At 41.1% G+C, this 15,607-nt stretch overlaps 1 protein-coding gene across 1 annotated transcript in view; it reads left to right on the top strand.

The window, feature by feature from the left end:
• Positions 1-15,607, top strand: part of LOC131253930 (RNA cytidine acetyltransferase 2-like) — a 77,266-nt gene that overhangs the window by 37,111 nt on the left and 24,548 nt on the right. The window contains exons 9-10 of the mRNA XM_058255033.1: positions 9,323-9,421; positions 11,857-11,993. Coding sequence (XP_058111016.1) covers positions 9,323-9,421; positions 11,857-11,993 — 236 coding nt within the window. The remainder of the gene's footprint in view (positions 1-9,322; positions 9,422-11,856; positions 11,994-15,607) is intronic.

Below are 15,607 nucleotides of genomic sequence, written 5' to 3'. Positions count from 1 at the left end.
TCTTTGCCATCCAATGTTGTCAAATGGCATAAGCGATCTCATAGCCCCTTAAACATTTTTTTTTAACCCAAAAAATTCAAGGAAAAAAATATATATGAAAAGTTATGTAAAAACTAAAAAGACTACGAGCGTAGGGAATTTTTTTCATAGTTTTATTGGACTATTAGACTATAATAGGTCAACTAATAACTACTCAAATGAATGCATATAGTAAAAAATGTGAAAAAAAAAAACATAAATTTTATTGGTCATTTTAAGAGAGAATGGGAGTTAGTAGTGTGAGAGAGGGGGAATTAAGAGAGAGAGAGAGAGAGAGAGAGAGAGAGAGAGAGAGAGAGAGTTGTGAAAATAGGGTTGAGAGTGCCTACGTACATAATGCAGGGGCATTTTCACACCGGGCTCGAGTGAGGTCGCCTGTGGGATGCAGGGGCACACTCGGGGTGGGTGAGGCCCACGGAGAGGTCTTGTGTTCGAGACTCCTCACCGGGGGTGATTAATGCGCATTTCACACTGGGCTCGAGTGGGGTAGCCTGTGGAATGCGGGGACACACTCGGGATGGGCGACCCATGTGAGGTGGTACCCATGTGATTTGGAACCCACGAGGGGGGTTCGGCCGAGGTCCTAACCCATGAGATGTGGGGCCTGGGCTATGAAATAAAGGGATTAATTCGCCATGCTCTAACAGTTCGAGCTTTTAAAGCAAGTGGTTAATTGTCCCGCATCAAATTGGTATCAGAGCGGGAGGTCTCGTGTTCGAGACTCCTCACCGGGGGTGATTAATGCGCATTTCACATCGGGCTCCAGCGGGGTAGCCTGTGGGATGCAGGGACACACTCGGGATGGGCGGCCCGTGTGAGGTGGTACCCATGTGATTTGGGGCCCACGAGGGGGGTTCGGCCGAGGTCCTAACCCTTGAGATGTGGGGCCTGGGCTATGAGAAAAAGAGATTAATTCGCCATGCTCTAACAGTTCGAACGTTTAGAGTAAGTGGTTAATTGTCCTGCATCAGTACAGGTGAAAAGTGAGAGAAAATTAGGCAAAAAATAATTCCAACAGTTAGAAATCTAACCGTTGAGAGGTTATGCCATCACATACTGTGTACGCGATGGCATACCTGCACAACTGTGACTTATACAACCACACACTTCTCTGTGTGACCGCATAATCCCCAATGGCACAATAACTGCATATGCCTCAATAGCATATGCAGTCCACTGGTCCAAAATGACACATCACTTGTCCAAAGTGACATATGTGATAACATAAGCACTTATGTGATTGCATATGTGACAACACTGTTGCCGTCACAGTCTCATAATTTGTCGACAATGAGTGATACACATTTTGTTCTTCCCACATGCCTCGCAAGGTAGAGTGGTACTCTCCCACACTCTTATCTCCCTGCACAATCAAATTCCTAGGATGATACGAATCCACAAACATGAATAATTAGGACTTGTATTATGGCTTTCCTTCGTGCACATGATCTTCAATCTTGGCCATAAAAAATCTCCACACACAACTCGTCTTCAAATCTATCCTTTGACTTCAAATCGAACCCTAAATCCAACTCTTGATGATCGATGGTCCACTTTGATCCATCACAGTGGTAGAAAATAAAAGTGGACCTTACACACTGGATTAATCACATTCTGATACCATGTCATAAATCATATAGAAAAAAGAAGGGATGAAAGAGATGAAGGGTAGAAAATGCTAATTATTTTTCAATGTATCAATAGGGTATAAATATGAATGAGAAAATGTGGACGTTGTCTAGATACAATGTACAACGAATGTGGACATTGTCCAAGTATAATGTACAACGAATGCGGACATTGTCTAAATACAGTGTACAATCATAGATCTTGTAAAGACTATGAAGACCACTAAATTCAATGTACAATCATAGATCTTATAAAGACTATGAAGACCACTAAATACAATGTACAATCATGGATCTTAGAAAGACTATCAAGACCACTCATCACCTTAAGTGGCATGTGTGGACCCCACATGGGGTCCACACGTGCTCAAAATAAGGAGAAATAAGAAACAAAAAATAGAAACCATAGAAACCCCACCTTGTTTGCCTTTTGGGGAACTAGAGAACAATGGCTCCTAAGTCGGGTACTATCAATTTAATCTCAGAGATACAATAAGAAAGAACGATCCGTCTTATTATAGAAAACTCAAGAGAAAGCCTGCTGGGAGTTGTCCCGAATAATGCTCTCAATAATGTCACTGAAATTTTAATACAATTTGCAAGACAGTTAAACTTCTCAGGTCCCTAACTAATCTTGGATGCCCAAGGCATCATAGTCATTGAGTCTCTGACCATAGTAAGTAGCATCAGGGAAGACTTTCTGCACACTATATATATATATATATTTATTATAGAGGAAACAACAAATTATTCAAAAAGCCTGCAAGGCGGAAAAGAATACAAGAAAAAAGAAGAGAAGGACAAGTATAACGCAGCATTAGCTGCTCCCACATGAGGAATCCAAACCAAAAATCTTCCAAATAAGGGCGTTGACAGAAGAGCATCTATCCCGAAAGCATCGGTCGTTCCATTCCTTCCAAATGATCCAAAAAACTGCCAAAATGAGCACCCGCCAAGCTATTTTTCCCCCTTTCGATCCACCTCCACCGTGCCATGCCCATAGGAGAGCATCCACCGACTCTGTCATTACATGCCACATGCATAACTGAGAAAAGAACTCCCAAATGGTCAATATACTCTGTTCTTCATGCACATCAAACATATATTTGGTAGAATCAAGGATATGTGTTATAGATTATCTATCGTTAAGATTCTTTTTCTCCCAACTAGCCAAAGATAAAACTCCCACTCTTGGAGGAGCCTTATAGAACCAGTGGTAGAAAGGGTGAGATGGCCCTGTGGAGGGATTTGTGGAACATACCGCTTAAAATAGCAAGCGGACTGTTAATCTCTTAGAAGGGTAGGCTCTCCAAATCAAGCAATCATTGTCCGACGATGGGACCAAGAATTTCAACAAATCCAACAGAGCGATAAAATCAGCTACCTCTGCATCATTCATGTTCCTGCGACAAGGGGGGCTCCACATAATCGCGTTACCCATGAAAGAGTAACAACTGGCCACTGAAATAAGGTGGTCTGGGGCAACAAGAGCCAATCTAGGAGAAACCTCCTGAAGAACCGTATCGCCACACCAAATGTCCTCCCAGAAGTGGATGCGAGAACCATTCCCAAGAGCAAAGGCAACCTTGCTTTGAACTAGATGTTCAGTTGTTGTGAATCGTGATCCCTTTCCATATACCCGATGCTCAATATAATGATGACTGTTTGATATACCAATCGCCCTCGAACACTCCATATTTAGAGGCAATAACTTCCCTCCACAACCTCGCCACTTCGGTGCCAAATCTCTAATGCCATTTTCCAAGAAGAGAGATTCATAGCGCGCAAACTTTTAATCCCCGCGCCCCCTCTGACATAGGTTTGCAAATCTCTCCGCAATTGAGGAGATGTAACTTCTTCCCCACATTGGCCCCTTTCCAGAAGAAGTCCCGTCTCATTTTTTCTAGTCTGTCAACCACCTTGGCTGGGCATTTGAAGAGTGACATGAAGTATATCGTTATGTTCAAGAAAACAACTTTAATAAGAGTAAGTCTTCCCCCATGGGAAATATATCTGCACTGCCACGTCGAAAGATTCCTCTCGATTCTTTCAAATACCTTGTCCCATAGATGAATCAACGTCTTCCTAATGCACAAGGGCAGACCTAGATATGTAGAAGGAAAGGAGCCCGTCTTGCAACCGAAGACCTTAACAAATCATAGAAGATCCTCCTGTGGGACATGAACCCCTAACATCTCACTCTTGTCAACGTTAACCTTCAAGCTTGACATCGCTTTAAAACAACTAATGACCTTTCAAAGATTGTCAACTAATGTCGTATCCGTATCACAAAATAACAAGGTGTCATCAGCATACTGCCAGTTAGTAACCATCATCCGGTATAGTTAAGCTGTTGACTAGACCAGATGCCTCTGCTCTGTACATCATTTTGCTAAATGCCTCCCCAATAACCACAAAGAGATAAGGAGAGAGGGGATCCCCTTGTCTAAGGCCGCAAGAAGCCTTGAAGAAATTGTGGGGAGAACCGTTGACCATAATCGAAAAGGTAGCAATCTGAATGCAGGATCTAATCCAACTCCTCTACCTGTCTCCAAAGCCCAAACGATGCAACATATAATCCAAAAAGCCACAATCGACGTGATTGTACGCTTTCTCTAGATCCAACTTGCACACCAATCCAGCTTCCGCTATCTATGTCTAGAATCGATACATTCGTGAGCTATTAGAGCACTATCCAGAATTTGCTTGCCTAGCACAGACGCCCCTTGGTTCTTCAATATCACCTTAGATAGGGCTCTACGGAAACGCAATGCAAGTAATTTAGTGAGGATTTTATAGGGTCCCACAATAAGACTGATCGGCCGAAAGTCTTTAAGCTGCTCTGCGCAATCGGTCTTGGGAATAAGAACAATGAATGATGCCACCAACTCCACAGACAATCTACTACGCTCAGGGAATTCGACCATGATGTCATAGCGAAGAGCTGCCAAGATAACTGGAAGAAGGCCATGGGAAAACCATCCATGATGTCCCCACACATGGAGTCTAATGCCGCTTTGACTTCTTCGACTGAAAAAGGGGCTTCAAGGGATGCAACTTCCGCTTCCGATATAGAATCAAACTCCAAATTATCGGGTTGCGGTCTATTCTAGTTTTCCACAGAAAGCAAAGATCTATAAAAGGATATGATAGAGTCATAAATTTCCGCCTTATCGGTAAGTTTGTCACTGTTTATAACCAAGCTGGAAATTCGGTAATATCACGCCCGAGCACTAGCAATGTAGTGCAAGTAACGTGTGTTTTTATCCCCCTCCTTGGGTGACACCTGCCTAGACCTTTGCCGCCACTTGGTTTCATCTTCCTTTGCTTTACTAGGATTGATAGGACTGAGACAGGGCAGTCCTTTTAATCCTTCCCTCCTCCAAGAGGCTATCTGCTTCTTCTAACAAATCTAGCTCATGGATTTCTATGGTCATCTCCTCAAACTCATCCTCCCGAACCCCAAGAACCTCCTTTTTTCCATAATCTGAGCTTTTCTTTCAGTATTCTTAACTTCTTGAAAAAGTGGAAACCAACAAATCCTTGTACCTCAAAAGGCTTCCACTATTCGGCAATGAGCTCCTTAAAATCCTCGATCTGCATCCATGCCAACTCAAACCTAAAAGGTCTTGGGCCCCCAATTCTCCTGAGGGACTTCTGAAATAATAGGTCAATGATCCAAAACCGTGCGACGCAACCCCTGCTGAGCGACCAACGAAAATTTATCAACCCGGTTCGCAGAAACTAAAAATCTGTCCAAACGGGAGAGGATAGCATTTTGCTGGCCATTTGTCCACGTGAAATTAGCACCCTGAAGAGGAAGGTCGACAGGCTCATGCTTAGAAACTTATTCTGCAAAGGTCCTCATACTGCGAGTGACGTGGCCTCCATTTGATTTCTCGTGAAGAAAGCGGACCATGTTGAAATCCCCTCCAATGCACCATGGTTTGTCCCATTTGCTCCTGACAACATCCAGCTCGAGCCATTGACAAGCCCTATCGATGGGAGTACAAGGACCATAGACCCTTGTAAATATCCACTGAAAACCCGTGGCAACCTCATTGAACATGAGATAAAGAAAAACTCCCCTCCAAGAAATCTAACTTCTTCCACAGATTTGTGTTCCAGGCTACATGGATACCTCCTGCCGTTTCATCCGCGTCAACTGAAATCCAATCTTTATTAGATACGCCCCACAAAGAATCTAACATACCTTTATCAATGTACTGCGGCTTTGTTTCTTGCAAGGAGATGACCTATGCTTTAGCCTACTTGCATAACCACCTGAGCTCGCTTCTCCCTGCATCCCAAACCCCTGATATTCCAAGATAGAATGATCATTGAGATATGGTCTTACCCAATCTTGCCCTCTTTCCTTCACTTACTTTCCCATTAGCATCATAATTGATTGAGCATTCAAGGCTAAGTTCTCTCCAACCCTTTGGAGAGTTCCTGCTCATGGACAACTGGCCTTCCCTCAATCTCTGTAGCGCTTTCTGCTTGACAAAATGGTAGAAATGAGTTACGTCCTCTTCCCGAGCTTTGAAGGACAAACTGATCTCCCACCCCCTCAAGCACATCTGTCGACCATCTGTATTGTTCTGCAGATATCACATCACTTGTCTGTTGTTCAATTTGTAGTCCACCCGCATCTGCTAAGTCTTCTATCTGGCCATCGGCCGCTTCGCACTCAACCAATGGAGAAGCTCTCTGAGGCATGATGACCACCACATCTTCCAGGGAGACTTCCTCCACAAGACGTTCCTCACAAAATACGCTATCCGTTGATCCCTCGTCAGGTTCCTCCCTCAAGGATTCCATAATGTCCCACTGAGCTTCAACAACATCGATAACCCCAGGTGCGAACCCAGGAGCCGGCACGATATGTAAGCAAGGAGCATCAGGATGATAGAGGCTAGAGTTGTCGAGATCACGCTAGTCTTGAGAGACTTGGGAAGGAAGCTCTTTAGAACCTAAAGAAAACCCTCCCCATGACTGCAATTTCGGCACACGAGTGGAAACTAAAGAAAAGTCCACATGAGTGTCATGTGAAATGAGCCCCACTCAGTCTGAAGACTCCAAACGTGCCAGATCTAAATAGTCCACACGTGTGGCTACAAATAATAGCTCTGGAGGCTATATCCTCGTTGTGCGAGGATCCATCCCTACATGTGCCACGCGTTGCCTTAGAAGGTGCATTTTCTGCCTTTTCCTGACACCCCAGCCAAGTGTCAAGCAAAGATGAAGACACATCACCCGTAAAGGGAAGTTCTCGAGTCTGCTTCGAACACGTGTCCCTGCTTTGATCCGAAGCTGAAGTGAGGCTACCATATGTCGAACCCTCAGGAAAGGAAATAGGATCGGGCCCCGAACATAACGCCAAAGCTAGGTCCGGAGCAGCACATATTTCTACCGATATGGACTTGGAGCATCGATGAGGGATTGAGGCGTCCTCATTGGATCATACCTCACCCACCTCCCAACCAAAATTAGGAATAAGACATGTAACACCTCCAGGATCTGGTCTGCTCCCTAGAGTAATGAAATTGTGGTCCTCCTTCCCCTTTCTCGTGGTCAGCCTGATTGCCTAGCATCGTCCTCCTCTCCCGTCGTTTCCAAACTTCAGACCAGCTTGTTGATGGCTTATTGATCTCCTCCTTGTACAGCAATACTTGAAGGATAAGGGAGGGGGAGCGCTGCAGTTTTCTTCCTCCTAACACAAATTCTGGTGGTACCCAACTCTTCTCCCTTTTCCAAAGCTTCGTCGATGAGAAGCACCTCACTGATACAAGAACCGATCGCAAGGAAGACTTCTTTGAACCACAGTTCAAGCGGGATGCCTTTGATCGAGATCTAGGAATCCTCTTTGCCGAAGATCAAGTGCTCAGTCCACTTCCCAAGGCACTCCACGAGCCCGTTGCTCCATAGATCTCCAGCGGAGAGCGCCCGATCTAAGTCTACCTCGGGATGAATGGAAATCCAGATCTCCTTTTCTTCAATCAGTTTGAGAGAGTAATCGTTCTCCCCCAAACCTCATGACTTTAGCCCCTTCCTAAGTTGCGGAATAGACACTCCTCTGGTAATAGCCACAATGGCTTTGTGTAGGGTGCTCCAAGCCCTATCAACCAGCTCCGGTCTTGGCCGCACTATATGTTCCTCACTTGTGCCTTCAAGGCATACCCATTTCCCCTCTACATGATCGATTGGACGCTTTGGGACAACTACTGCATTGGTAGTCAGCGTCTCTCCAATTCCTCCATTGTCGCTTGCCACGACGTCCCGGAAGGATACCCCTTCAACAATCCCCTTGGTGGAACGGCCGCTGTGACCAGTTTCTCCAAAGTCTGGGATATAAGTCGCTCTGGTTGTTTGCCTTCCCCGTCTTCAACCCTTCCTTCTCTTCTCTGTTTTTTACCTCTGGACCAAAATGAGCCCTTTGAACCTTCAACTTCGGCCCCTAAAGCTTTCTCCATCAAGCAACTGCAGCGCCCTATCCACCTCGTTGGTATCACTCATTCAAACGAAGGTGAATCCCTGATTTTCACCAGAAAATCTGTCTTGAGGAATCACCACTTCCATGACCACCCCCGTGTGTTCGAAAACCCTAGAGAAGTTCACAGGTAGCCATTCCCCCGGGAATCCAGTGAGGTATTCAGCTAGCTCTTTACCGTTCTTCTTATTCCTGATCTGAAATCTCTTCTTGCCCTTCACTTCCGTCCAATCCCCATCTTCATTTGTCATCGGCCCCTCTTTTTGATGTGGGTCGCCTCTGCTTTTCATTTTTCCTTTCCTTTCTTCCAAAGGAAAAAGTTCTTCCATCAGTAGAAAAACCTCCTTATTCCTACAAGTAAACCTTTCATAATTACCTATATCCTATGCCTAATGAAAATGAATGGGGTAACATTCCCCTTCCAAACCCTCCCCCACCAAAAAAAAAAAAAAAAAAAACAAAAACAACTGATTACTTGTTCTGAAAATCAAATAATCACAATCCAGATATTTCTTTTGAGCACCTTACAAATTCGTGTGTGAATTCTTAGAAAAATACCTATTTGTCATGAGATGACATAACATTATAGATGGACGCCTAAGAGGGCACTTGGCACTTATTGTGATGGACTAATTTTGTTACTTTGTGGTTGCACACTCCTTTTGGCGGTTCTTGTTTCCCTGTTGTGGCTGATATACTGAGAATGCAACTCTACTTCCAATGAATTAGGATTTAGGTTTGGTCTTTTGGTGAGATCTTTTCTTCATTTTTCTGTCTTTGTGCTCCTATTCCTTGCATTGTTCTTTTAAGTTTTAACTCGTAGGACCTTAATAATGTTGTTCATGGTGGAGGGATCAGATTTCACTTTGGAAGTCTCGAATTCTAAGAACAAGTTTTCCTTTTGAATTTCTTTATTATCAGAACCCAAAGTTGATCTCCTTTGATACTGCATCACTGGATGATGCGATATATGTTTCTGTATCAATTGTTACATCCATTCAATGAGCGGGCACTTTTGATATATTTAATAGTTTCTTCCATGATTTTCATTGTCCTATTCTTTTAGTCCCATGTCTTTATGGTTTTTTTAATTATATTCTGAATGTTGGTTCACCATTTAGTTTTCCTCATCCCTCTAAATTTCACTTCATCAAACACCTTGTAGGAACATTTAGACTATGATGTTGTGAAGAGTGCCAATCCCGACTTCAAGAAAGCTACTGTACGGATAAATATCTACAAACAACACAGACAGACAATTCAGGTGAATGGATGTCCAGTTTTCTTCTCATTTCTTATTTCCTTTTCTTTCATTATCTTGAAAAAAATTATGAGAACGAAAAGGTAGAAGTAACGTTGCAGCTGCAACTAAGCAAGAGAAATACAAGTGCTTTGATACCCGTTAACCAATTTTTGGCTTATAATGCTTTGTTTTTTTTTTTTTTTTTTTGTTTTGTTTTTTTTCTCAAGAGAGTTGTCTACATGTTAGCCTCTACAAATACTGTGCCTGCCTAAATAGGTATTGTACACAGAGTCCTTGAGAAGAAAAGCACCTGTACTTCGTCTGTGCCTCAAATGCTTATCAGACCCATAAAAACCATCTTTCCCTGGCCATCATGTTCATGTTGAAGGCCCCATATGCTGATGCAACCAGATCCAAAGAAGTCCTATAGAAGCTTAGGTTGGGGACCCTTTTGGAGGTTACTTCCCTTCTTCTGAGATTCTTTCGTCCTTTCCGCTAGTCAAAACTGCTATGGAAACAATCTTCTTCAACATGTTGCAACTCCTTTCAAACTGAAGAACATGCAATGATAAGCCTTTTGATACTTTCTTTATCATCTTCATAACATCTCTATCTCTAATGGACCGGAAGGGGTAACTGTATAATTTTCAAAATCCTACAATTTTCAATTTTCAATTTGTGATTAAAGTCAAATCTTAGGCAAAATGATTCGAATCCATAAATTGTGGAGTTTTTTATTATTTTTATTTTTATGATTTCTTACCTCTTAATTGGTCGATTTACTAAATTGATCAATGACTTATCCGGAATGTTTTTATGGACGGTCACGGTCATGTTGACCTATATGTATTGTGGTAATGGTGGTTGGGATTTAACTTCAACTTAAATACTTATACGTAATTTCTGGATTTTCTTTGTCACGTATGTTGAATTCAGGTTGTGTTTATCTAGGGTTTCATTACGTGATTTTAAACTCAAAAGGTTTATCTGGTTAGATTTGTTTTCGAAGGCCTCACTAGGAATGTAACCTTTATGACTTCGTCTTTAAAACATGACAAGGTTTATGCTTTGAGGTGAACGTTATTTTGAAGTCTATCAAGTTGGTGGTGGCAATCCCTTTTTGGGTTTAAGTTGATATGTTAAGTATACGATATCTTTACATTAGACTTGAAATTGATGATTGGGCACACTTTTGAAAAGCATTTTTTTTTTTCTTTTCATTTTTGTCCTTAAGAGTTAAGACTTTTTGGAAAATCTTTTTAGACTTCTAATCATCTCAATCTCTTGATAGTGTTATTCTTTCATTTGCAGTCAAAAATTTCAACTTGAAAGTTTTGTTAACGACTTTACCAAAATCTTGGAACTAATGAAATAAGTCATATAACTACATTTAGCTTGACTACTATCGAAATAATGTCCAACAAATTGTGGTAGTAAGATATTCTACAACTATCTATAAAGGAATGATAGAATTGTATCCCATTTTTTTGATTTTATGAATATTATTTCAGATTTTTTTTTTCTGTATTTTGTGCATAAGGGCAAAAATTCTACGATTTTATGATTTGCGATTTACATTTTATGATTTCAATTTTCTTGTGGTTTTATGATCCAATTTCACTTTCAAAACACTGGCTAACTGAACTTTCATTAATAAATTTCTTGGTGTGATAGATAGAGGTAGACGTCTTGTCCGCTCATGGGATCTGTATTAAAGGAGTTTTGGGGGCTAGTTGGTGCATATGTTGTTTTGGATAGATGGTGCTGGTGTTTCCTGCCTTCATGCTGTTTTTTTTTTTTTTTTTTTTAAAAATTAGAATTCTTTTGTTGATAAAAAAGCTATTGATCTCTGAAAGTCATCTTTTCACTGATCATTCTCTATTTTGCTTTCCATAACATGAGTTTGACCTTTTATGTAATTCATCAACTTCATGATGGTCATGGGCTACTACAAGTTCAACTTGTGAATGCTCTTATCATGTCTCCTGCCATATTTGTATTTTTGGTTGTTAATGTCTGATTGTAGATAAGAATGCATGCAATTTTCAAAAAAAAAAAAAAAAAAAAAAAAGAAAGAAAGAATGAAAAAAAAGGAAACAAGAAAAAATGTAGATAAGAATCTGATAGTGGAACAGTGCAGAAATCTTAATACTCGTAATCCTTACTATCCGTTCATCTTTTCCATGAAAATATTGGTGCGAGTTATGCTCAAGTATGGCTTGAATTCAACTGAAAACTTCAGAATTTTTTTCCCTTTGGCTTGGTCTGCATTGGCTGTTTTCTAGCTTTAAATGTCACACAAGTTAATGTGAGATCCCTACTGAAATTGTTGGACATCACGGGTACCATTGGTGATATCAATATATCATGGGACGTTACTCACTATTTACTGTTGAAATGGTGGACATCACAAACTCTACTGGTGCATGCCTTCTAATTGTTTCCCTTCTCTACAGTATATACAGCCACATGAACATGAAAAGCTTTCTCAAGTGGAGCTTCTGGTTGTCGATGAAGCTGCAGCTATTCCATTGCCAGTTGTAAAGGCCTTGCTTGGCCCTTATCTGGTCTTTCTCTCATCTACTGTAAATGGGTATGATTTGTTTGTCTTTTTTTATCAGCATATTGTTAGAGAACTCTTTTATTTTTTTTCAATTATTAATATGTAAACATCTTAGATTTTTTCTTTTTCCTTTTTTCCTTTAAACCTTACCATGTTAACATGGTTAATGTACTATCTTCCAACATTTTGTTGGATCAAGTGTAGTTAAAGGTGCTAGGTTTACTCAAGGTGCAGGGGCCCCTGGAATTCTTGAGGCGCTAGGTGGCTCCTAGGTGCATGCCTGGATGCTCTAGGTGCTTAAAAAAATATGAATTTTATAGCAGGAGTAATCATATGATTTTTTTTATTTTTTATTTTTTTTTATTTTTTTAATTTCTGCTATAGACTAATTTTAACAAGGATGTGCATTCAATCTTCAAGTTATCACAATATCAGACACTTAGACACTCCCTGAAACTTGCATCTACTCAATCATTTCAATTAATCAGTTAATCATTCCAATTAACCATTGAAATTTAATGAAAACTGCTAAAAGAAATCAAATCATAATTCAGAAACATTCAACTGAGTCAAACCATGATTATGCATGTATGACCATTCAAAATGAATCAAACCAAACTTTCAAAAAAGAAAAAAAAAGAAGAAGAAAGCATCAAATCATATTCCATAACTATTCATTTGTAGAAAACCGCAAGTAAAAGCTAAGGCAATTAAGCACCATACACACCAAAGCACCTATTCATCAAATTAAAATTTTAATCAAACCATCTACCCTATCAAAGAAAGCAATCAAGCATAAAATGATTTCGTGAGTATATGAAGATCTAAGGAAGATGACATGGTATGTAAAAGGGTCATAGCACTGAAACAAGGGGTCAATAATGGGTGAGGTGCTCATTGAGATACAGAAGTTTAGGCATTGGATCTGTCCTCAAGGTGGAGATTGCTGACCTAGGCACTCATTCGAGGCAAGAGGCAACATGTTGATCAGATTTTGGAAGGGTCAGTGTATCAGTGATAACCACTTTGCATTTGATATGAGGATTTTTATACTTTTGTCATAATCTTTATGTAACTTTTCAATATTGTGTGTGTGGGGGATATTTGGGATGATTTCTCATCAACCTATTTTCCCTTGCACTTTGGTTTGTACTCTCCTTTTGTTTGGTGCTAATAAATTTGTAGCATTTATTAAAAAAGATGCCAAACATGTTTTTTTTCATGGGAGAATGGGTTCCCAATTAAGTTTGGTGCTTTTTCTTTAGAAGAAACTTGGTAGAAAATGAAAATGTCTTTTGATAATTCTGGCCATGATTTGAGAATTTTAGTGCTATCATCTCAACAATTCTTTGTCCAATCTCCTTACATGCACCCCATGGAGGGAGGGAAGGGTTGGCCCCTAAAACTTGCCTACTGGGGGCAAAAGCTCCTCCAAGAGTAATTCATTTCATTTGTTTGGTCAATTTTGAGGTGTTGACGAGCAAGCACCTTCAGGGTGGGAAAATAGTAATTATTAATGGGTGATGCATTTGCTTAAGGGAGGCTTAAAGGGTGTATCACCTCTCCCTTCATTGCATGTTCGTCTCTTGCTTATGGGCGTGGTGCTTTGGTTAGTCTGATGTTACGTGGTCAATGTCGATTATTATGGTTGTCTTCCTGCAACTTCAATGGGGGGTCCAAGTTTATAAGAGTATATTTATGTTATTATGGAATCTGCCTTCAACCTATGTGGGTCTCCCTTTATGCCTTGTTAAGCCTGCCCTTCATTAATAAGATTGTGGAAAGGATGGCGAGAAAACTGTCCCCTTGGAAAGGTAAACTTCTCTCTCTTGGTGGCAGAATTACTCTCATTAAGGCTTCACTTTCTAATCTCCCCATCTACTTCCTCTCCTTATTTAAGTGTCATAAATTGGTTCTTAATCGTATTGACAAAATGAGAAGGGACTTCCTTTGGGAGGGTGGTTCTACTACAAAGAAGTTTCACCTTCTTAGTGAGACTGAAGTCTGCAAGCCTCTGTCTGAAGGTGTTGTAGGTATGAATCGTTTAGATGTGGTTAATTTGGCCCTCCGTTGTGAGTGGGTGTGGAGATTTGGGGTGGAAGAATCCGGCCTATGGAGGAGAGTTGTGGCCACTAAATATGGGACCTCCCCTATGGTGTGGTGGCCTAAGGACTCTTCCCTCTTTAGGGCCTCTTTTATCTAGAAATCTGTCGCTGCTATTGCTCCAATTTTGGCCGCTGCTCTAACTTTTGCCATTGGGGATGGGTCCATAATTCGTTTCTGGGAGGATACATGGTGTGGTAGCTGTGCACTAAATCAATCTTTTCCCTCCCCATCCATTTTATGCCCCTCTGCTAATATTGTAGTTGCAAGTTGATTTGTAACTCAGGAGAGGGTGTGTGTGGGGCTTCCCCCGTGTAGGAGAAACCTATCTGACTCTGAAGTTTCTGAGTTTCTGTCCCTTCTTTCCCTATTGCAAGATATAGTGCCTACTCCTGAGGAAAAGGATTCCTTACAGGGGTGTCATTCCAAAAATGGAGTTTTCTTAGTTTGATCCCTTTATTCCATGTTGGCTTGTATCGAGGTTCCTACAGGTCCTTGCCATACAGCTTCCCTCTGGAAGTATGGAGCTCCCTCAAAGGTGTCTACGCTCTTGTTTGGTTGGTGCAAGAAATAGGATCCTCACCAATGATAACCTTTGTAAAAGATCCCTTTGTTTGCCTAACGCCTGCATTCTTTGTTTGAGTGTTGAGGAGTCTGTGGACCACCTCTTCATCCATTGCTCCTTTTCCCGCATTGCTTGGTCTGACATCTTCAGATTGACCAACCTTTCCTAGGTATTTCCGGCTTCGGCAGTGAGCTTACTTCCAGCGTGGCATGGTGAGGAGGGTGGTTCGCTTGGCAGGAAGAATTGGAGGCTTGCGCTGTTAGCTTTCTTTTGGGCTATCTGGCTAGAAAGAAATAACAGATGCTTTTGTAATTCTAAGTTCTCTTCAGCATGGGTTTCTTTTAGGGTTGCTTTGTACAATAGGGTGTGGGCTCCCTATGGGTCTCCTTTCTTCCTTTCCTTTTTCTTTTCTTGTTCTCTGTTTGTTTCTTTCTTTGGCCTTTGGCCTTTTAATAGAATCATCTTTCAGAAAAAAAAGTCTCTTTGCATTTCTGAGGACAGTTTGGAGGGAAAAAAATAGTAGGAGTTTTAATTATAGAAGCAAGTCCATGATGTAAGTGATTGATAGGGTGAGATATTATGTGGTCTTCTAATGGGCATTTTTTTTTTTGTTGTTGTAAAGATATCTCATGGGCATTATTGTGGAAGTAATTTGCGGGTTCTAGGAAAATCATCTTGCTTTGGGACTGATCGGGTATCCTTGTGCAATATTAATGTTTTCTCCCTCCTGGATTGTATCTTGCCCCCTTGCTTTTTTATCTCAATAGAATATTCTAGACGATAAAAGAATCTAAGAAATTTAGAAGAGGTATTTCTCTATACCTAGTTTGAATATAAAATAAAGAGGAAAAAGTGTTTAGGGGCCCTCTTAAGCATTTCCCTAAAAGGTGTTAAGAGGTCCAAAAAGCCCTTATTTGAGGTGCGCATGAGGGTTATTTCGGTGGGTCTTTTCTGTGTTTGCACCCCAGTGCACACC

This window comes from Magnolia sinica, chromosome 1 (assembly GCF_029962835.1).
Source record: "Magnolia sinica isolate HGM2019 chromosome 1, MsV1, whole genome shotgun sequence".
Lineage (NCBI taxonomy): Eukaryota > Viridiplantae > Streptophyta > Magnoliopsida > Magnoliales > Magnoliaceae > Magnolia > Magnolia sinica.
The sequence above is the reverse complement of the archived record's forward strand: the minus strand, read 5'-3'. Positions and strand labels throughout refer to the sequence as shown.